Source organism: Penicillium hordei, assembly GCF_028827395.1.
Source record: "Penicillium hordei strain IBT 12815 chromosome Unknown utg000003l_segment0_segment0, whole genome shotgun sequence".
Taxonomy (NCBI): domain Eukaryota; kingdom Fungi; phylum Ascomycota; class Eurotiomycetes; order Eurotiales; family Aspergillaceae; genus Penicillium; species Penicillium hordei.
Window position 1 is genome coordinate 2,207,633 of NW_026623144.1, and position 20,785 is coordinate 2,228,417.

Consider the following 20,785-nt stretch of genomic DNA (forward strand, 5'->3'; position numbering starts at 1 on the left):
AAAGGATCGAAAAACTTAGACTGCGGAAATCCTAAAGATTGACGAAGCACTCGCGCTTTCTATAGTGCTTCTCCTGCCTTTTTGCAGGCATAGCCTTGCCGGCAGAGGTAGATAAAACTGAGATTTATCGTCGTTGTAGTGTCTGGATCATTTCCCAGTACTTGCATGATGACCTGCACAAGTTCATAACCGGGGAATTTAGGTAAGGAGTGACATATATATCTCGCATCAGTTTGAGGTGTATTGCCAAGTTGTTTATTTTCCATTCATCGGGTTTGCCGGGTTCGTGGGGGTCAGTTGGCTGAAGCAGCTATGGCGATAACTATGAATACTTCTCAGGTTGGTTTAGCGATTGAGGGTAATTTGAGCGATCATTGAGTTGTTGAGAAATCACGATATAGGGTAAAAAGGCAAAAACAGAGGTCATAAGTGAAGAGACTAGGATCTCTCTCACATCGACGTCATTGCATATCCCTTAGACTAGCTTGGTTCATGTTAGATGCAACTGATTTCTGAGATGTTTCCAACCTCAATCTCAAGAAATTGGATACCCAGATGAGCGAACTGATATTTGCTCAGACAACAATTCAAAAGACATGAAGCTATTCCAAAATGCGAGAGATGAAACTACAGCATCACGTGCCGGCCTCAATGCGGTCTGGATCCCCCACATGTAGGGGACAAGTGTTCTGCATCTGCTTGATAGCATAGCAAACGGTCGTTGAAATTGCTTCGGGCTTCTTTCATATTGTGAGCTGGTGAGATCATGGAAAACCTTCATCCCTCTTCTGGGACCTAATCCTCATTCGAACCCACCAGACGTCACCTCCATCCTTTGCGACAAGCTCACCATGGAGGATCTCAACGGCTTGAGTTGGTCCTCCGACTCCAAAAACACAAGCAAACCACCACCAATGAGCTCTGGGCACTTATACCCAAGTATCCCATCAAGTGGCGGCTCCGGCAGGTCTACCCCGTTATCTGCGACCTCGAACCGCTCAAGCTCGCCATCGAAGCCCGCCACTTCTACAGGAGATAGCTTCGCGAATCTGGTCTCATTCAATTCTTCCGCCGGAAACAAGAACCTTTCTCTCATGGAACAGCAGAAGCGCTTGCAGGAGGAAAAGGCTAAGAAGGAAGCCGATAATCGCAGTCAGTTCGAATCACAATACGGAGGTCAGAACAACCAATTCTGGGACAACTTTGAAGGACGCACGCGGAGCCCCGCATCTGTACCGGTTACTCGATCTGCACCGCCTCCCGCGGACGATGAGGATATCCTGGCCGCCTTCGATGCTGCAGCGCCGGTAGATGCATCGACCCATTTTCCAGTGCCCATCTCCTCGAGATCGTCGCCTCAAATCGACGTGAACAGTCGCCCAGAGCCATCCAATGGGGGGATTAGCATGCAGGATAACACGGGGGGTATGGGCGCCTTTGATGACGATGACCCATTCGGCCTCAATCAATTGAAGCCGAAGTCCGCTCCCACTCCTCAGCCTCAACAAGCCGACGATGATGATTTCCTTGGTTTGTTAGGGAAGCCGGTATCAGATATCCCCCACCAGGAACCGCTTCCCACATCTGCCACACCCTCAGAGCGAGGACGAGGCCAAGATGCATCTCCTATGCCTTCCAACGAGGTCGATCGGGCTATTGCGGAGCTGGTGGACATGGGATTCCCCGCGGATAAATCTCGTCGGGCTTTGAATACCACAGAGTCCGGGACCGACGTACAAGCCGCCGTTGGTTGGCTTCTCACTCAAGCCCATGCCGAATCTCGGCAGAAGACTGAAGGGCATCCTAGCGCAACTCGTTCTGCCGATCGCGCCGAAAGGAGCGATAGTCGTAACCGCGACAGGCCTTCGTGGATGGGGGAAGAAATGGCAGAATCTCGATCACGTCACGACAGAAGGAGTCCAGCATCAGTGGACAAAGACCCTGCGCAGGTCGCCTCTCAATTTGGTAATAACCTGCTGAAATCAGCCGGCTCGCTTTGGAAGACTGGCAGCAAGAAGTTCCAACAAGCTGTAAATGAATTCAACGCCGAGCATGACCCCAGCCAGCCACGTTGGATGAGAAATGGTCCCTCCTCACAAGATGAACCTCCTCTGCAGCCGCAACGTCCAGGTCGTCGTGATCAGCCGACTCAATCCCAAAGAGAGCAGCAGGACTTCACTAATGAAGCGCTTCTTCTTGAGTCTGGAGATGGTCGGCCTCAGAAACCTCCTCGTCGTGAAAGCCACTACCCCGACCCGAGAACCCAACCTCCTCGTAATCAGCAGTCTCCTGGCCCGGTCCAGCCAAGGCAACAACCCAATTTCCTCCAGCGTCCATCCCGACCAAGTTCTCAAGATCCTAAATCTAGACTTTCACGCTTTGCCGCTGAAGAGCAGCAGGCGCAAGCATATGTTAGTCCGGCGAGACGCAAGCGACCCCAGGCGCCACCGCCGCCTTCTGAGCCTAACGTCGACCTCTTTGATTCTCCCGCTCCGTCCACTAGTCATTCAAAGCCTCCCACCCCGGCCCAGACTGCCACGCCTTCGACACGCCCAGCTTCCATACCCGTACGCCCGAAGGCCCCAACACGGTCTATCCCACCTGTATCTCAAGAGGCGCTTCAATCGACACACCGCCACCGTGGAAAGGCCGCAGACTCATACAAAAGAGGCGACTATGCAGAAGCCCACCAGAGCTTTTCTACAGCTCTTGGTATGCTCCCTGACAAGCATCCTATCACCATTATCATCCGCAGCAATCGTGCCATGACAGCCCTGAAGATCGGTGAACCCAAGTCCGCCATTGATGACGCCGACATCATCCTGACATTTATTGGCCCGTCTAAGGGTGAATCAGAGGTGATCGATCTCTGCACCGGCGAAGCGCCCAAGCCTATGAAAGACTTCTTCGGCAAGGCTTTGATGCGCAAAGCCGAAGCCCTAGAGCAACTCGAGCGCTGGGGTGATGCCGCGCAGGCGTGGAAGCTGGCTGTAGAGTCTGGTCACGGTGGTAGCACGAGCATCCAAGGCCGGAACCGCTGCGAGAAAGCGGCTGGTATCAACAAGCCTCAATCTAAACCCGCAGCCCCTGCTAGAAAGAGGCCCTCGCCTCCGCCTAAGAAGGCTTCGGCTATGTCCAATCTCACGGCCACGTCGGCATCTGGGTCGGACTTTGAAGCAGTCAGCCGTCTGCGGCAGGCCAACGAAGCGGCTGAGCGCGCCGACGAAGAGAAGTTTGCTCTTTCTGAGAGTGTCGATGCTAGAATCGCCACCTGGAGGAACGGCAAGCAAGACAATTTGCGTGCGCTGCTGGGTAGCCTGGATTCTGTGCTATGGCCCGAGGCTGGGTGGAAGAAGGTTGGTCTGTCGGAGCTGGTTCTGCCGAATAAGGTTAAGATTCAGTATATGAAGGGGATTTCGAAGGTGCACCCTGATAAGGTATGTTTACTCCCTCTTGTGTGGTATTGGCTGCATTTCATTCGGCCGTCAACTAACGTTCCCTATAGATCTCTACCACTGCCACTACTGAGCAGCGTATGATTGCTGGATCTGTGTTCGGGACCCTGAATGAAGCGTGGGATAAGTTCAGAGCTGAAAATAACCTTTGAGGAATCCCATTTCCCTGTTGATACCATCTACCCATCGTCATTACTTCGTTTATTGCATTTCATGACTCCGTTATCTAAAAGGCGGCTTTGATAGCATCTTTGTCTTATAGAGAATTTCACATGAGCGGTTGCCTTCTTCATGGGTTGAATCCGTGTAGTACTCCTCGATGCTTGTGTATCATCTATCGTTGATCTATTGATCTATGTTCCGCCATTTGTCTCCAGGTACCAGGCGGCTGCTTCTTGGGCTAACCATCTTGTGTCAGCTCCGCATGTAGAAATGAACGGCTTCAAGTCAATATGCAAGCTGATTAGATGCCCATTAAACCCATTCTGTTTCTGCAAGGATTTGCAAATGCTGATTTGATGCCAGAGGGGTTGATAGCCACCAGCCTGGCTCTAGGATTGCGTACAATGAGAACAATTAAAGAGCTTTTGTGTAATGATATGTGCAATGTAGACTGTCTTCAAAGACAACAACACCTCAATCTAGTTATGGAAATTTTATGCTAACGAAACAAGTCACTGGTATCTATTCATCCTCACGCCTCGGTGGTCTCTTCGACCTTTTCTTCTTCGGCCTTGTCTAGCGATTCCGGCTGTAGATTCTCTTCCGATTTCTTCCGTTCCTCACGAAGCCTTATCCGTTCCATGGCAGCCTCTCTCTTCATTTGCTTCTTGCTTGTCTTCGGCTCATTATTAGGTTTAGCGACCTTGGCGGACGGCCATTTCTCCCGGCACTTTTGCTCATCTTCTTCAGACCAAGCCCGAGGTAGGATCGCAAAGACCAAGTATGAGGTGTGTGTTCGGAGATCCGGCTCTGACCGATGCGTCAAGCGACCTTGAGCATATGCAGGGACATCGGTCTTCTCTTTATAGAACGGTGTCTGTTTCGCAATTGGCTGATAATCTGGCTGGTCTTTGGTCATTCGGTTTTCACGGATGAGCTTGGCGCGTTTTTCATCACTGCGAAGCTTCGCGACTGCCTCCTCAACGGTCTTGGGATATACTGTAGCTCCGCGCACGCCCTCGGCATCCAGCCCGATACGATCGCGCTTGACATTGAGTTGACGCTGGGCAACTTCCACCATTGAAATATTGAGCCATGATAGCTTGCGCATAGTCCGGATTGTACGCTCTGCCTGCTCGAGACAGGGGGAGAATGTGCACAGATAGGCGGGCGACTCGGGGTCGAGGGCTGATTCCTGTCCAGGAGGTGGATTACGCACGAGATGTTTCAGGGCGAGCCAGGGGGCAGGAAGATCAAGGAAGATGGCGTTGGCCTTGGGCGATTTGCCGGTTTTGGGGTCGCCCAGCAGAAATCCGTCCTCGTAGACATCGCGATGCGTAGCCTCCACTATCCCATCAAGACCGTGGTCTCTGAGTTCCTGCTGGACTTTGGATGCGCGCAGTTCGTGGAATTCGAAACTGCATACCTTCCCTAGTCGTCGCCGTTTGGTCGCTTCTTCTGTCCCGGGATACCCGTTGAAGACGGCGCGAGCAGAGGCGTGCGTGAACGACCCGCTACCGGCTCCGGCTTCGATGACTGTACACCCCGGTCGTGCGCGGAGTCTGTGGAGGATGTAGCTGTAGTCTGGGGTGTAGACGACCTGCGTGCGGTGCGGAAGAGATATGGTCCACGCTTCGGGGGTCGGGGCGAGGATGTGTAGGAACCCGCTTTCCGCAGAGACGGGGGTTCTTAATGATGGTTTCTTCTTCTCCTCCTCTGCGCCAGTTGTTGTTGCCTCCGCATCGAGCTCTTCGGCCTTGCGCTTGGCAGATTTGTTGCGACCGCGCGAGCCTGTGTCGACCTTTGAAGCGACGACCTGAGTGCCCCAGGGTTGCCCGATAAGAGTGCTGTGTGGGAATGAGCCGAAGCGAGTGTTAGTAACCTTTCCTTCCCAATAGCCTTGGTTCTCATCGTCATGGTCGCGGAGGATCGTCGGAACGATCTGGTCGCGACGCAATTGTAAGAGCGCGAGGTTATCTGTATCGGCTAGGGCGTTCCGAGTAAGGAATGGGGACGTCATGGTGAGCGATATGAGTTAGGATAATTGGTATGGATAATCCCTAACTTGAGGCTTGAACTAATTGCCTCTCCGCAAAGAAAAAAAAGGCTGTCATGCTCATTACCTGATCGGGCTATGAACTAGGGCTCAGGGCTCGGTCCTCCAATCCCCAGTTACCGCCAATCACAGCGAGTCCGCAGTTGATGGATGAGTCGATCTGGTCCTGACAAGAGCCCCTCCCCCTCCATTGCCGTTGTTTCTTTCTTTATGCTCTCCCCCCGACCCTCCCTTCTTCCCTTTCCTTTCTTTTCACCGTCCAAACAGCGGATTTTATTGTCGGTCACCTCTTTCAGGTCCATGTCTTCTCGCCAACAGCCGCCATGGCGGCAACCGGCCTCTAGCCCGGACGCGCAACTCCCTCCGTTGAAGGTGTGGAATTCGTTGACCAAGTCCAAGACCCCCTTCGTCCCGATCGACCCCGCGGGCAAGAAAGTTGTGTGGTACGCGTGCGGACCGACTGTTTACGACGATGCACACCTTGGACATGCCCGAAACTATGTCAGCACCGATATTATTCGGCGAATTATGCGCGACTACTTCAAGTTCGATGTCAACTTCGTTATGAACATTACAGACGTGGATGACAAGGTATGACTCATAGTTGTGTATTTGGATATAGTCTCGAGTGCGGTGACTCACCAATTCTATAGATCATCCTCCGCGCCAGACAACAACACCTGTTTAACGAATTCGTCGCCGCCAACCCTACGATTACCTCAGAGGTCTTAGATACCGTCAAGAGTGCTTTCGTCGCCTACTTAAAGAAGAACCTTCCTTTGCTCGACTCCGAACTCCCTCCGTCGCGGTATCAGAATGAGGTTGAAAAGACCTATGCGACTATCTTGAACGGTGGAGCTTTGCCGGGAAACGACAAGGCAGGTGATGATGAGGCCAAGGTTAAAATGCATATCAAGACGGCTGCATCGGCCGCAAAGGTCTTCGCGCAGGCTGAAACCCGCGATAGCTCGAGTGCCGACCCTGCTCTCTTTGCTGAGTCATTCTATTCGAATGCGCAGGATCTCATTTTGCCTTACCTCGATGCCCTGAAGGGCGCATTGGTTGATGCGGACGATCATAGTATCTTCACTAAATTGACTAAGAAATATGAGGACCGGTTCACCAAGGATATGCGCGACCTGAACGTTCTTGATCCCACCGAGTTGACTCGCGTGACGGAATACGGCGATGAGATTGCAGCCTTTGTGGATCGCATTGTCAAGAACAACTTCGGATATGCTACAAAGGATGGATCTGTGTACTTTGATATCAATGCCTTCGAAGCTGCGGGCCACCCGTACGCTCGACTTGAGCCATGGAGTCGGTCAGACAATAAATTGGCTGCAGAGGGCGAAGGCTCTTTGGCTAGCAAGACGACAGAGAAGCGCGGTGCTTCCGATTTCGCTCTATGGAAGTCGTCCAAGCCAGGCGAGCCGAGCTGGTCCAGCACTTGGGGCAAGGGCCGCCCTGGTTGGCATATCGAATGCTCAGCCATGGCGTCAGCCCGGCTGGGCAACCAGATGGATATCCACTCTGGTGGTATTGATCTTGCCTTCCCGCACCACGACAATGAACTAGCCCAGAGTGAGGCATACTGGCACGGTGACCACAAGCATGACCAATGGGTTAACTACTTCCTTCACATGGGCCATCTTTCCATTCAAGGATCCAAGATGTCCAAGTCCTTGAAGAACTTCACTACCATCCGAGAAGCGCTTGATCGCAAAGACTGGACGCCGAGAAGTCTGCGTATTGTTTTCCTCCTGGGTGGTTGGAAGGACGGTGTTGAGATCACAGAGGATCTGGTAAACACTGGCAGCTCATGGGAGGAGAAGGTGAACAACTTCTTCCTCAAGGTGAAGGATCCTGCGGCTCTCCAGTCATCAGGTACCGATACCACCTTTGCTGCTGATCTGGAAGCGGCCAAGAAGGCAGTCAACGACCAGCTCTGCGATTCTTTCAACACTCCCGCTGTCATGGCTTCGATCTCAGATCTTATATCCAAGTTCAACATTGCCGACAAGGCCACCGTGCCTTCCGAGGATGTTCAGGCTGCAGCCCAATGGGTTACCTCCATGGTGAACATTTTCGGTCTCAATGGCACCGCCTCGGCTGACAGTATTGAAGTCGGGTGGTCTGGTATTGATATCCCCGAGGAGGCCAAGCCCTACCTGTACCCTCTGTCCGCTATGCGTGACACGCTCCGTGAAGCCGCGCGGTCCAAGGCCGGAATCTCCGCCAAGGACATCGAGGCGGCAGTTGCCAAAGCATCGGCACCCGAAGAGGCCTCCGAATCTGCCAAGCCGTACGCTGAACTTTTCTCCAACTTCCGTAACAAGGTGGTGTCTTTGGAGTCATCTGAGTCTATTGGCAAGGATATTCTTTCACTGTGCGACCGGGTGCGAGACATCGACCTCTTCGATGTTGGTATCGCCCTCGAAGATCGAGAAAACCAACCTGCCATGGTCCGGCCAGTCACCCAAGAGATGATTAAGGCGCGGGAAGAGAAGGAAACCCGAGCTCTCCAAAAGCAGGCTGAGAAGCTAAAGAACCAACAGGAAGCCCTCAAGAAGGCCGAGAAGGGCAAGCTAAGCCACCTGGAGATGTTCCGCACCAATGAGTACAGCGCCTGGGACGAGGAAGGCATGCCTACCCGCGACACTGCCGGCGAGGAGATTACCAAGAGCCGCGCTAAGAAGCTCCGCAAAGACTGGGAGCGTCAGAAGAAGGCACATGAGGCATGGTTGGCTACTCAGGCCAAATAGAGGCCAAAAAGAAAAGGAGTATTTTGATTTTAAATATCTAGTTTGACGGGTATCGGGTATCTTGGGAGTGGGTTTCCACTTTGCATCGCGAGGCGTTTCTCTCGGCATATATCCTTACCTTCTTATGCTATACAATGCGAATATTTCCTGATTGGGATACTTTAAGCACCATTACACCTCTCGGTTTCCTGAATAGTTCTAGTGATTGTTATGACACGGCGTAAACCTGATCCAGCCCTATCTCATACTTCCGTCATAATTTCTAGCGCATTATCCCCATTTTACACCACAATACACATGCAGTGCTAGATGCAGAGTGTATATGATTCAGAAATACGGCCCACTAGCAAGTCACTCGGGCCGACAAATCCGTGCCACCTGCGGAGTATAGTACCCCGGAAAACCCCAATTAAAGGGCTCATGGTGTTGGAGAAAGTGGGATGTGCATTCCCTTCCCCATCATTTTTCCCTTCTCTCTATCAGACCCTATCTTTGCTCGTTTACTAGATCACCTATCTCATATCTACCTATTTTTCCACTCAAGATGGCAGTGCAGACAGGTCTTGACTATATGCGTTCGCGCACGCATATCGACTGTGATACGATGGACGACGAAGGTAAGCCTACTGACCCTTCTACTCCATAGAGACTTCTATCATTTTCAGATATCTGACTACTATTTAGTCGCCAAAACCCTAGGCTCATTCCAGGACTGCACTTCTAACCAAGTAAGCGCATGAATATGCTATCTAATTAGGCCATGAAACTAACCGCACAGGCTATTGCACTCGGCGAGCTTTCCAAGTCAGCACGGGCTGAAGTTATTGCGGCATCGCAGGCAGATGCGAAGGCACTGCATCCGAACTACTCGTCCGTCAGGGTTGAAGCATTGGCCGTCGAGATTGCGGTAAGTTTTGCCTCGATTATTGAATAAGGTTAACTAATATTATTTAATAGATGGTTAGATTGGCCATAGGAATGGCCAAGCACATTTACGGACGTGTCCATGTGCAGGTCAACCCTTATTATTCATACTCATCAGAGAAGATTATCATCAATGCACTCCGTATGTCCGGTCCTTCTCATTGATATTGTTCTTGCTTAATTGAAGCCGGTGCTGATCGTGCGTTCATAGGAATCGTACAATTGTTCCAGCATGTCCAGCCAGGCTTCGACATCACTCGTATTTGTATCAAGATTCCGAGTACGTGGGAAGGAATGATGGCCTGCCGCACCCTCCAGTTAGCTGGTGTGCATACGTTAGCAACTACTCTGTTCAGCATGACTCAAGCTGTACTCGCAGCTGAGGTCGGCTGTACTTATATTGCACCGTATGTGAACGAATTGAAGGTGCATGTGCAAGCAGGGTAAGTACCAATCTCTTCTTCTAAGTCTTGTCTAACTCTTTTCCCATTTTAGTTTCGTGGACAATGCGAAATTGCTCCCGCTTTGCGCAGCCATTCAGAAATACTACAAGTCCATACATTCGCCCACCAAAGTCCTGCCTGCTAGCCTAACTTCCGTCGAGGAGATCTTCTTGCTCGCTGGGGTGGACCACCTCACTATTTCGCCGGGTCTGTTGACACAATTGGCTCAGCCTTATGTAGGAAATGTCAAATCCCTATTTGATATTGAGGCGACACTTCCAATCCCGGAAAGGGATGTCTCTTTCATCAACGATCCTGGAAACTACCAGATTATATTTACACGAGATCTGGGCGGTGCTAGTCAGATCAAGCTGACCGAGGTAAGTGCATACATCAATCAGATTGGATTTTAAGCTTCGCTGACAGAGACCAAGGCTATAAATATCTTCTGTGATGCCCAGGACCAGTTGGAGTTGCTTATGAAGGGGCCTTAATAGCTCTTTGAATTTCGGTAACCTACGATGAAGACAATCCCACTCTTATTTGGACCGTAGCTTAATAAATTGCTTGAAATCAAAAGAAATGGAAGAAATGGACTCATCTGAGAAGCCCTATACTTCGCACGTGACCGCCCGACGTCATCCATGGCTCCGTCTTTCATCTGTGGATTTCTCTTCTCTTCGCGCTCCAATTGCCTTAGTATCAACTTGCACAGAGCTGGGTCTTCCAGCTACTATATCTGTTTATATTGGCATTTCTATTTTTACATTGTTTTGCTTCCCAAGCCTTCAGTGGGAATACTTGACTCTGAATCGCACAGTTCGCCTGCAGGATGTTTCCTTCGCAGGCGGTTAATTTCAACATCGAAGCCCTTAGCGGGATCTGCGGGTAAGTTTGACAAGCAGAACTTGGTTTTTTTTTTTTTTTTTGTTAGCTGTCAAGTTTATTTGATGCATGCATGTACGACAGCGGATCTAGATCTACTTGACCCGACGATCTCTGCATGTGTTGCTTTTTTTAATCCAATACTAACCAATTCAGTTCGGTTTCTATTGCCTGCTGGGTTGTAGTTTTCTCCCCTCAAATCATCGAGAACTTCCGACGTGGCTCTGCAGATGGCCTCTCTCTCATCTTCCTCATCATCTGGTTGGCTGGCGATGTGTTCAACATCTTAGGCGCCGTCCTACAAGGCGTGCTTCCTACAATGATCATCCTTGCAGTGTACTACACTCTAGCAGACATTGTTCTGTTGGGACAGTGCTTTTACTACCGAGGATTCAACCTCAAAGAGGAGCTATCTCCCTCAGGCACGCCGGACCTTTTTGCAGCCAACGATGCGGAGCGGAATGGCGCTGAACATCAAGCACCGGCAACAGAAAGATCTGCCCTCATCCCAAAGCCCAACAGCCAGGTCCAAATTGAAGACCGAACTATCAATGTAACCGGGCAGCAACCCGAAGACCGCACACGTCCACTTTCCGATGGAAGACGGCACTCGGCAACCTCTTACCAAGATATTTTCCACTCATCGGTAGACGCCACCCATCTTTCACCCGCAACGCCCTTCGTCGAACCGACAACCGATTCCGCGCGGCGCCGTGCTCAACGTGCCCGCCGTCGCCGCATCTCCGCCCTCCAATCCGTCCTTTTCAACCTCACCGCCGTCGCTTTAGTCTGTGCTGCAGGTGTGATGGGCTGGTTCGTCAGCCCGGCAGCAAAGTCATCGGCTCCAGACCCGGAACCTCTTGCTATGGATGTTCTGGGTCAAGTATTTGGCTATTTCTGTGCAGTTTTGTATCTTGGATCGCGTCTGCCCCAGCTTCTCTTGAACTACCGCCGTAAATCAACGGATGGTGTTTCCCTTTTGTTTTTCCTCTTTGCTTGCATCGGAAACTTGACTTACGTGCTATCTATCTTGGCGTACTCGCCTATTTGCCATGGTGGGTCTTCCGAGGAGATCATGGGCCACCGTCACCGTGCGCATTGCCGTCCTGGTGAGGCGGCTGGGCTGTATGGCCGGTATGTATTGGTGAACTTGTCGTGGTTGGTCGGTAGTGCTGGCACGCTGCTGCTGGATATGGCGATCTTTACGCAATTCTTCCTGTACCGTGACGACAAGGGTGATGAGGAGGAAGAGCAATAGTAGATACTTAAACTTTAGATGTGATTTATTGCACCTATATCAATGTTTGAAATACAATATTGTTGAACCCCGACTCATGCCTTTTCTTGGCCTAGCTTTATGGTATCAAGGACAAGCCACCAGGGCATGCAAGTTAGCATTACCTGGAGTGAAGAGAAACGCTCAATTTTGGTTCTTTTGCCTAGAGATGACCCACTACTTCCAGTGTGTTGTTGATGACCTGGCTGTCAACGATGAGGTTCTGATGTAATATATATAATATATAATTGATTCAGGTTGTACATGGGACACTGAAAAGACTTACAAAATATGTCTTTTTCTGCTATCTATAAATCTTAAAGAGATAATATCTAAAAAGAGGATATTTCAAAAGACATCTAACAAGACTACCAGAAAGAAAGGAAAAATACGTCAGAAGGCCGCAATAAGCTTCCGACTATTCGTGTCCATCTTAATACAGGATATATATTTCTCTCAAAAATTACAACAGAGACCGGATGAAAGATCTACAAGGCCAGTCATATCGACTGATGCTGCGTTAGACACGACGCCACTTATACATGGATATCTGACAGCTACTGGAGCTTAGCAGTGCCAGCAAGCCCCAATAATCCTAGAAGCCCAATGATCCTAAAAGCGGTCGATAACGTCGTACTGGTAGAGTTGCTAAAAGAGTACTAAGGGTTAATAGGCCTCGACAAAACCATATTAAAGTTCTTTAAGGATCCTCTGATGCCCAAGGAGCTGAGAAAATGGGAACTAACCGAGGAACACACTTTCAGCCTCGGGCGTGAGATGGAAACTACGGTCAAATCTGATCTGCAGGATAAGCTCGCTAGACTGGAGGATATGTTTGCCATAAAATAGGGCTTGCAGGTACACGATCGGGCTGTAGAGGTAAAATGTCAGCCCTCTTACGACTGAAACATCTCAGACAGCCATGTAGGGCCTCAACCTCTAGCGTCGATTTGCACTTGAGGGGGGTATATTAGGGTCAGGGCAGGCAGAGATGTAACTTTATCCCTGAGCCAACCATTCCCGTCATGATGCAGATGTCTCGATGTTACATGACTAGCACATGCATACTAGTGCAGAATAGTATGGCTTGCAGGACAGGAGATGTGTGAAAAATAGAAGTCATTGTGAGGTGCAGAGGGGCCGGCGCCAATATAAGTTTCACGGAGAACGAATAGAACTCAGACTAAGACCGAGCCCTAAGCGCCCATAGCCTATCATTTAAGCTTCGAATATATTTGTAGTCCTAAGCTGACTTGTAACCTTAGAAACCCAGTTCCATTTATCTTAGTACGACGATCCATATCACGATAACCCGGTCTATATGATCCGTGGAAGCTTCCTAGCCAACAATATATATATATACGGAAGATTGTTGCTGAGTTGGGTTTCATTCTTTACATCCCTGATTCCAGCCCAACTTTGTAGATGTCCTTCGAAGCGAGAGAAATGTGTATATATATACTACAATTCAATCACACCAAGAGAACCAGAAGCATCCAGATCAAGATCTAAAGCAAGCGTTAGCCAAAAAAACAAACACTATCCACAGACACATCAACTGGGACACCCTATCTTACTCTTCTATCCAATCAACCAATCCCCATGCCGACCACTATGAAGAACCCACAGATTGTGCATGCAGACATGATCCGAATGGGTAAATGGACCGATTTCGGCGGCGTCGAAGCAGACAAACTCGGCACATGCTCTGTCACGGCAATTGTCAACGAGGAAGGCTTCTTGCTCTCTAACACATCCTCGGATGGGTTTAGGGAGATCCCTGCTGCGGAACATCTGTGTGCGCTTTACAATGAGAACAAATCGCTCTTCGGCAACAAGCCGGTGGATGTGTGGATTGTGTACGAGCAGGAAAATGCAGTCAAAGGACGGGGTATCAGGAGCGTCATGCAGAAGATCCGACCTGCGAGAGTTTTCGAGCAGGTATATAATGGAGAATCTTTCATGAATCGGCCGAGCGAGGAGGGTGCGAGGTTTTGTCTGATGTTGGGGGGTGGGACTGTCGTGGCTACTATGTCCCGGCAGGATCGAGGGGGTTGTCCTATTCTGCTTTCTGGGGATGGGACGACTGTTGTGTGTCGATAGAGAGTGGCAGAAGGGTTGGATTTTTGAATTTCGGTGTTAGGAAGAGGCTTTTATATCTAAGTAATCGGAGTCTACGAGTTGAACTTGCTTTTCAAAACTAAGATTAAGACAATTTATGAAAAATCAATTGAAACATATTTCACAACTAAAAGTTGCGACACCTTAGAAACACCTCGCTACATGCGGCTTAGCAATGAAAAGAGACAAATCAGCAAGCGGAAAATCATCCATGGTGAGCTTCCACTTTTCCCTTCGCAACCTCAGACCAGTTCGTGCTCAGCGATGTGCCCTGGCTTTCGGTGTAACTTTTGATCATAGCTCGGCGCGTCTCTGGGTCAGCACCGGCATACAACTTCTTGAAGAACCCGTCGACAGCATCACCACTTTCGTCATCCGATGCATCGGCTGTGTTTCCATCGTCCCCTGCTTTCTCATTTGGTTTCTTCCCAGTGAGCGAGGATGCGACCTTGTCCCAATCCTTGGTACCGTGGCGTGACGAGGTGGGATATGAAGGGCCCGCGGTAGCTGGCGCGTTCTGTGCAGCTGGGCGGTCGGTGATCTCAGCGGTGTTGGTAGCGGAGGCTTCGAGGGCATTCCACTTTTGGCCGGCTGTCTTCTTTCGCAGAGTGATTTCGATCTTGGTGCTCTTGACAGAGACCTTGGACTCGGCGGGATTTATGGCTGCATAGAGCGGGTCGAGGGTAAAGTCGTATTCAGAGCCAGATGGGAGGGGGAATTGCAGAGAGACCTTTTCTAGAGTTAATTTCAAGTCCAATAATGACCAAGCAGAAGAATACTCACAAAATCTTCTTTCAAATCGACTGCAACACTGTCATTCGGGATCCCCTTGACATAAAGAGTCACAACCACAGAGTCCTGTGACTGATACCACTCATGGCGAACCTTCTCCGGGACAATAGAGGTAGCCGTAGCACGGGTGTCTGGGTCTTGAGCGAGAGCAGCCATAATAGCCTCCGCTGGGGATAGGGTCGATCCCTCTATGAGTTCAGGGTTGAAGGGCTGAGGCTCAATCTGCTGCGAGGCTCCGGTGATTCCCACGTTGCCAGCCTTGAGGGCCATCCACTGATCGTTCAGCTCACCTCCAGTCGGAACGTAAGTGGAAGATGGGAACTCATCAACGGATACAATGCGCTTCGGATCGTCCTCGGGTACTTCTGCGTCCTTGCGTTGGAGTTTGGCGATCCAAATCGGCATTTGCGCGCTGTAATTGTTTCTGTAGCTTCCCCATCCGGATCCTGATCCTCCCATGGCAGCCTGAACCTGCTCCGTTCTATTCGCTGGGACCTTCTCGCTCTTGGTTTTATCGGCGATGATTCCAAACACAAATCCTGCATCTCCATATCGTTCAAGCTGGTACAGCGACACGGCACGGCGCATCTGAGCGGAGAGAATCAGTTCGCGGTTTCCGCGCTCTTTGGCGAGCTGGAGCGCAATTTCGGCATCGTTGAGTGCGGCCTGGTAGTCGGGACCACCATCTGCGGACTTGAGGCGCGAATAGGCAGTCGATCGCGAGATGTAGTATGCCGGAGCGCGGGGTAACTCGCTCAAGGCGTGGGTGTAGTGCTCGATAGCGAGGCGGTAGTTGGATTTGGCCGAGGCCTTGTCGCCCTGGGCAGCAGCATTCATGATGATAGGATCAGGGACTATCGGAGTTGGGTTAATCAAAGAACACAAAGTGCAACCCAGTATGGAGGGATGAATGAGCTGGGATGGCCCAAGCTCCTGTCGATCACTCATTTTGGATGCAAAGGCACGTGATCTAGTGTGGTGAGGGGAAGGTGAGGGGAAAGAGGAGCGAGAGAGAAGAGATGAGAGAGATGATATACAACATCCATGAATACTACGACTAAGAAATCGCGGCCTACCTAGGTATATCAATCAAATACCTGATAAATGAACCCCTTTATTATTGATTAAGTATATATGTGCGGAATGTTATTTTCCCTTGAGATGGTTTACACGAGCTCCGCATTTCCAAACTTCTTACTATACAAGCCCAAGGCACGGATAGGCCAGTAGAACTTGTAGTTGGGATACGAGATCATGCTAGAGAGAGATGGTCAGTAAATCAAATCCAAAAGAAGATCAGGTTAGTTTCAACTTACCAAGACTGGTTGAATACACCTTCAATCGCCTCCTGTAGCCACTCTCCATTACGCTGCTGGCGAGACATCAGCAGTCGAATGCCCCTCTCCAACGGTTCTTTGTGCGGATATCCTGCCTCCATAAGTCCGAGAAGAGACCAGGCAGTCTGACACACCTGGGACTTCTCGTGCTGAACATACTGATGGGTCGCGCTACTCAGATATGACTCGCCCCAGCCACCATCGGCCTGTTGCTTCTCGATCAGGAAGTCACAGCCCCGACGAGAATCTTCACTCGTTTCGTATGTCTCGCCGACGCTAGCCAGACTTTCCAGCGCGAACAACGCTGCGTAGGTGAAACAGATTCCCCATGAGCCATACCAGCTACCGTCAGCGCGCTGGACATGCTTGATGTGGCCGACAGCCTTCTGTTTCGCGGCGCGGATTTCGTCAGCGCGATATTTGGGGTAGAATTTGCTGAAGAGTGACAGAGCCGTAACAGATGCCGTTGTGCATTCGGGGTGGTCGTAGCTGATCATGATTCCACCGAAGACCTCCGCGGCATTGAGCCACTCGACCTTGGGCGAGGCGCGGGTAATTTCGTACTCGGAGAAGCCACCGCTTGGGTTTTGCATGAGTAGAAGACAGTCAACGGCGTCCTTCAACCTTTCTTCGGAGATCAGCTTAGGGAAGTCATGCATTTCTTGCAGCTGAAGTGTTGACCGGAGACCCTCGGCGGTGCAATCACTAACTGTGTAGCCCTGGTCCTTGGTGCTGAATGGCCAAGCACCCTTACGGTGTTGGCGGTAGCATTTTTCTTGATCTGGCACGTTCTCTCGCAATTGATGATCGTCGAGGAACTCGAGAGCTTTTGTCAACATCGGCCGCCATTTGGGTTCGTCGGCGAAACCAGCTACAACAATCGCTTGCGTGATGAATGCCGTGTCCCAAACTTGTACGCCGTTGGTGCCATTTGCGAGCATGCCCTCGCCCTTTACCCACATATAGTCATTCAACCGCTCCCTGTGTTGGCGGACAGAGTAACTGTCCGGGCCGTCGTGGACAAAGCAAGCCACCATGTTCATTGGATTGTTGACGGGTCCCAGCCCCGCATATTTGGTGTTTTCATCTTCCATGCGAATCAATTCCCAAGTCCATTCCTCAGCTCGCTTGACAATATTGGGGAGTCGAAGGTAAGGGTTCCAGACCCGAACCAGCAGTTCATTGGCTGCATTCAACAGCCACGTCTTGGGGTAATAATTGTCTACCTTGTGAATCGAATTGCGATGCGCAGCAAAATCGACAGAGCTGTATGGCTGGGTGTATAGCTCTTCGCGCAGCTGTCTTGTCAAGTCGTCTAGAGGGTGAGACCATTGCTTAGACCACAGCCAAGACATTGGGAGGAACACCTGGCGCATATGAATCCACCACCGCCAAGGAGCAAAGGGAACCCAGTCGGGAAGAAGCCTATGTAGTCGGTTAATAAAAGAGAGCCTGTACTTGTTGCAATGCGTGAACCAACCAAATCTCAGGGGGAACTGGGTTGACACCCTCCCACTCCATCACTCCCAGAATGCTGAGCCAGAACTTAGCCCAATGAGGGCCATAGGTGGCACCTCCGAACTTATGCAGAAGACCCCGAGCTTTGATCATGCGCGGGTCCTCTTCGCTGACACCAATCAAGCGCAGTGCCACATAGTTCATACAAGTACCGAAGACGGAACTGTGGCCTTCAATGTGCAGGCCCCATCCACCGTCCTCTGGGTGTTGACGGGCAAACAGATAACGCTTGATCTCTGTTGCATACTCAGGGGGGATAGGGGTATTGGTCACATAGTAAGTGATCAAAATACCCGGCAGCAAAAACATGGGGCCACCATACTCGCAAGCCCAGTTTCCGGGCTCCAGTTGCAGATGCGAGAAGAAAGAAAGCCCATTCTCGGCGGCTTTCAATGGTGTCTTGGCCTCTGGCAGCTCTGGAAGTCCCTATAATGCGCCATTAGTATTGGATAAAAAATCTTAGATTTCTAGCCAATTGAGTGAGGGATAAATACCGTTGGCAGTCCCAGGTGATATTTATCAGCTACTGATTGAGGCCACTCTTGGTTTTCCACGTCGGATTCGAGATACCGCCATGTTTGACGGCCTTCCTCATCGACCAATCGCCAGCGCGAGTAGTCGGTTTTAAGATCTCCATTGGCATCTGGAGTTAGATGACCCTTGGCCGGGGTTCTCCATGGCCTAATATGAGGAGTAGAAGACATGATATGAGAAATTGGATCTTTTTCGCCAATCCAGTAAAGACAGTAAACAGCTTGGAGAGTCTAGGCGATGGAAACCGGGGAAGCTTAGTCATCAGTATCACGACTGCAGTGTAGAATGAAGAATGTTTTACCTCTCTAAAGGCAGACAAGTTGATTAAAATGAAACGAAGGAAGAGAAGGAATAGGATTTCAAGGATGTTCTGATTAAGAGACAGGGGGCATAAGAGGCGTGGTGGTGATGTGGTGATGCAATGGTGTGGTTTGGAGTTGCTCTATACACTTCAACAGCCCCAAACCCTCAAAGAATTGAGAAAACCACTTATTTAAACCAAAAGAAAATGTTTAGAGTGCCGAAGCTCACAGCAATAAATTGTAGATGGAACGAGAAAAGGGAGAGGAAGGGAATCTTCGACATATAGTATGATATCTAGTAACCAATTTCTGACTATAGATCAATCAAGTCGTAACAAGTTAAATGCTTCTTTCTACTAGTATTTTATCTAAATTATTATTTGTTCACTGTTGTTTATATACAAGAGTTATATATGGATCCTATCGGAAAGTGTCATGTAAGCTCTTTGTGCCCATTGTGGTCCACGGGTATAATTCATATCCTTCAACCCCCATCTCGCCTTGCCCAAACCCACCCTAATGGCAATGGCTGAGCCACCAACCATCAACGCATTGGAAATAGACGATGGTCGAGATTCTTCAGTCCAAGATTTCACCGACAACACCCTGGCAGCCCTTATACACGGACTCTCACAGACCCCGGCAGAAGCAAACATCTCCATCACCCTCAAGCGGAGAGCCAGCCCAATGGCTTGCATGATCAATCCCATCACCGGAGCTTTGGAAGCGAGTCCGGGAGTTGAGATGCACAGGAAATACTCTTGGCCAGGAAAAACGGCACATGAGGCCTGGAAATTTAGTAAGTTTCCTTCTACCACACTCTGAAAATCACCTGGATGAGAAACTCACGGAGTCTGCCTGTTCTGATAGCCGTCATCCTCCGAATCCTAGCTATATTGGACCAAGCTATTCGAACCGGGCAGCTAATCTCCAAAAGGTGAGCTAGCAATGTTCAAGAACCAATCTGGAAGGTATACTGAACACATCGATACAATCACCAGGGACATATACTATATCGATCCGGAATTCTTCCGCGTGCAGTATATCGTGGACCACATTGTCGATGACCTGGCGTACACCATCGGAGTCAACAGAACGGCATTGAATGTGGTTTGTCCTACCATATCCTCTGGTGGTATAGCACTACAAGACCGTGCTGCTGACATCGTGCACAACTTCCTAGGAAGCGGCAGCAAAGGGACTGGTGACAGGAGATTTTCGGTTGATCCGTGGCTCCCATATTTTAATTGATGCGCAGTCTATCACCGAGGACAGTTTGATTCCTCGCATAAAGGATGGAGACGAGATTGACATTTCACGGGTCCGCTGGGTACTGGTCATCGAGAAAGAGGTATGAAGCATTGAGAGACCACACATACAGCACCAGTATGCTGAGTCCGTGTCCACCAGGCAGTCTTCCACCGGCTCGCGCGAACCAGTTACCACACCAGAGCACTAGCCGGAGAAGGGATTATGATCACGGTAAGCTGCGTCTCTGCTTTAGGATATTCCGTCCCCCAAACGAGCAACTGTGCTCAACACTACTCGAACAGGGCAAAGGATACCCCGATTTCATGACACGAACGTTTCTGCGCGCAATGTCCGACTCCGTATCCAACCAGAGCAGGCATCCGCCTCGTTTCTATGCCCTCGCCGATGGTGATCCCCATGGCATGGCCATCATGTCGACGTACAAGTACGGTTCGGCGGCACACTTACATCAAAATGCTCGGCTCAGTATACCGAGGCTGCAATGGCTGGGTCTTCGAGTGACAGATATCATAGCAGTTCCGGAGGTACTTGGTGACACGGCTCTTCTCTCGCTGACGATGCGAGATCGCAAGAAGATCGTGGCTATGCTTCGAAACAGTCCGGTCTGGGCGAGCGATGGACCAGAGCCCGAGTGGCGTGCTGAATTGCAGCGGATGCTGGTTCTGAATCTGAAGGCGGAGATTGAGATCCTGTATGGGTGCCAAGGGGGGTTGGAGGGGTGGATTAATCGGAGGATGTTTCGGCAGGAGTAAGATTCTGTAGGATGTGTATATCTAGGATGGTATAGATGTATAGACTATAGACCACATGGAATAAAGACAGGAACGATATACCATAGTACTTGCCATGGAGGCCCAATACTTTTAGTGGAAGGAGAGATGAGAATACTAAAGCAGACCCAAGATTTAGCAAGTCGCTGGAAGAGAAGAAAACTGTGTATAGA

The 20,785-nt window shown here is 50.2% G+C and overlaps 9 protein-coding genes across 9 annotated transcripts; 6 read left to right on the forward strand and 3 right to left on the reverse strand.

Moving 5' to 3' along the window:
• Window positions 1-851: 851 nt before the first annotated feature.
• Window positions 852-3,607, forward strand: N7537_006067 (UBA/TS-N domain protein; the record flags this gene model as incomplete). The annotated part of the gene is made up of 2 exons (XM_056897124.1): window positions 852-3,437; window positions 3,506-3,607. 2 exons carry the CDS (start codon window positions 852-854, stop codon window positions 3,605-3,607), a joined length of 2,688 nt encoding a protein of 895 aa, XP_056752909.1.
• Window positions 3,608-4,149: 542 nt separating this feature from the next.
• On the reverse strand, window positions 4,150-5,637 carry trm61 (tRNA 1-methyladenosine methyltransferase subunit GCD14; the record flags this gene model as incomplete). The annotated part of the gene is made up of 1 exon (XM_056897125.1): window positions 4,150-5,637. The coding sequence occupies one exon, from the start codon at window positions 5,635-5,637 to the stop codon at window positions 4,150-4,152; it is 1,488 nt and encodes a 495-aa protein (XP_056752910.1).
• Window positions 5,638-5,823: 186 nt separating this feature from the next.
• Window positions 5,824-8,438, forward strand: N7537_006069 (cysteine--tRNA ligase; the record flags this gene model as incomplete). Its single annotated transcript, XM_056897126.1, has 2 exons — window positions 5,824-6,264; window positions 6,327-8,438. 2 exons carry the CDS (start codon window positions 5,824-5,826, stop codon window positions 8,436-8,438), a joined length of 2,553 nt encoding a protein of 850 aa, XP_056752911.1.
• A 544-nt stretch (window positions 8,439-8,982) lies between these two features.
• On the forward strand, window positions 8,983-10,299 carry N7537_006070 (transaldolase family protein; the record flags this gene model as incomplete). The annotated part of the gene is made up of 7 exons (XM_056897127.1): window positions 8,983-9,055; window positions 9,123-9,166; window positions 9,217-9,345; window positions 9,396-9,504; window positions 9,574-9,805; window positions 9,858-10,185; window positions 10,240-10,299. The coding sequence occupies 7 exons, from the start codon at window positions 8,983-8,985 to the stop codon at window positions 10,297-10,299; spliced, it is 975 nt and encodes a 324-aa protein (XP_056752912.1).
• Window positions 10,300-10,637: 338 nt separating this feature from the next.
• N7537_006071 (PQ-loop repeat-containing protein) lies at window positions 10,638-11,948 on the forward strand (the record flags this gene model as incomplete). The annotated part of the gene is made up of 2 exons (XM_056897128.1): window positions 10,638-10,693; window positions 10,847-11,948. 2 exons carry the CDS (start codon window positions 10,638-10,640, stop codon window positions 11,946-11,948), a joined length of 1,158 nt encoding a protein of 385 aa, XP_056752913.1.
• A 1,620-nt stretch (window positions 11,949-13,568) lies between these two features.
• Window positions 13,569-14,069, forward strand: N7537_006072 (uncharacterized protein; the record flags this gene model as incomplete). The annotated part of the gene is made up of 1 exon (XM_056897129.1): window positions 13,569-14,069. One exon carries the CDS (start codon window positions 13,569-13,571, stop codon window positions 14,067-14,069), a length of 501 nt encoding a protein of 166 aa, XP_056752914.1.
• A 223-nt stretch (window positions 14,070-14,292) lies between these two features.
• N7537_006073 (co-chaperone SGT1) lies at window positions 14,293-15,716 on the reverse strand (the record flags this gene model as incomplete). The annotated part of the gene is made up of 2 exons (XM_056897130.1): window positions 14,293-14,817; window positions 14,871-15,716. 2 exons carry the CDS (start codon window positions 15,714-15,716, stop codon window positions 14,293-14,295), a joined length of 1,371 nt encoding a protein of 456 aa, XP_056752915.1.
• A 329-nt stretch (window positions 15,717-16,045) lies between these two features.
• On the reverse strand, window positions 16,046-18,438 carry N7537_006074 (terpene cyclase/mutase family protein; the record flags this gene model as incomplete). Its single annotated transcript, XM_056897131.1, has 4 exons — window positions 16,046-16,136; window positions 16,196-17,641; window positions 17,697-18,160; window positions 18,229-18,438. The coding sequence occupies 4 exons, from the start codon at window positions 18,436-18,438 to the stop codon at window positions 16,046-16,048; spliced, it is 2,211 nt and encodes a 736-aa protein (XP_056752916.1).
• A 651-nt stretch (window positions 18,439-19,089) lies between these two features.
• N7537_006075 (uncharacterized protein) lies at window positions 19,090-20,594 on the forward strand (the record flags this gene model as incomplete). Its single annotated transcript, XM_056897132.1, has 5 exons — window positions 19,090-19,369; window positions 19,508-19,680; window positions 19,754-19,921; window positions 19,981-20,052; window positions 20,124-20,594. The coding sequence occupies 5 exons, from the start codon at window positions 19,090-19,092 to the stop codon at window positions 20,592-20,594; spliced, it is 1,164 nt and encodes a 387-aa protein (XP_056752917.1).
• Window positions 20,595-20,785: the final 191 nt, after the last annotated feature.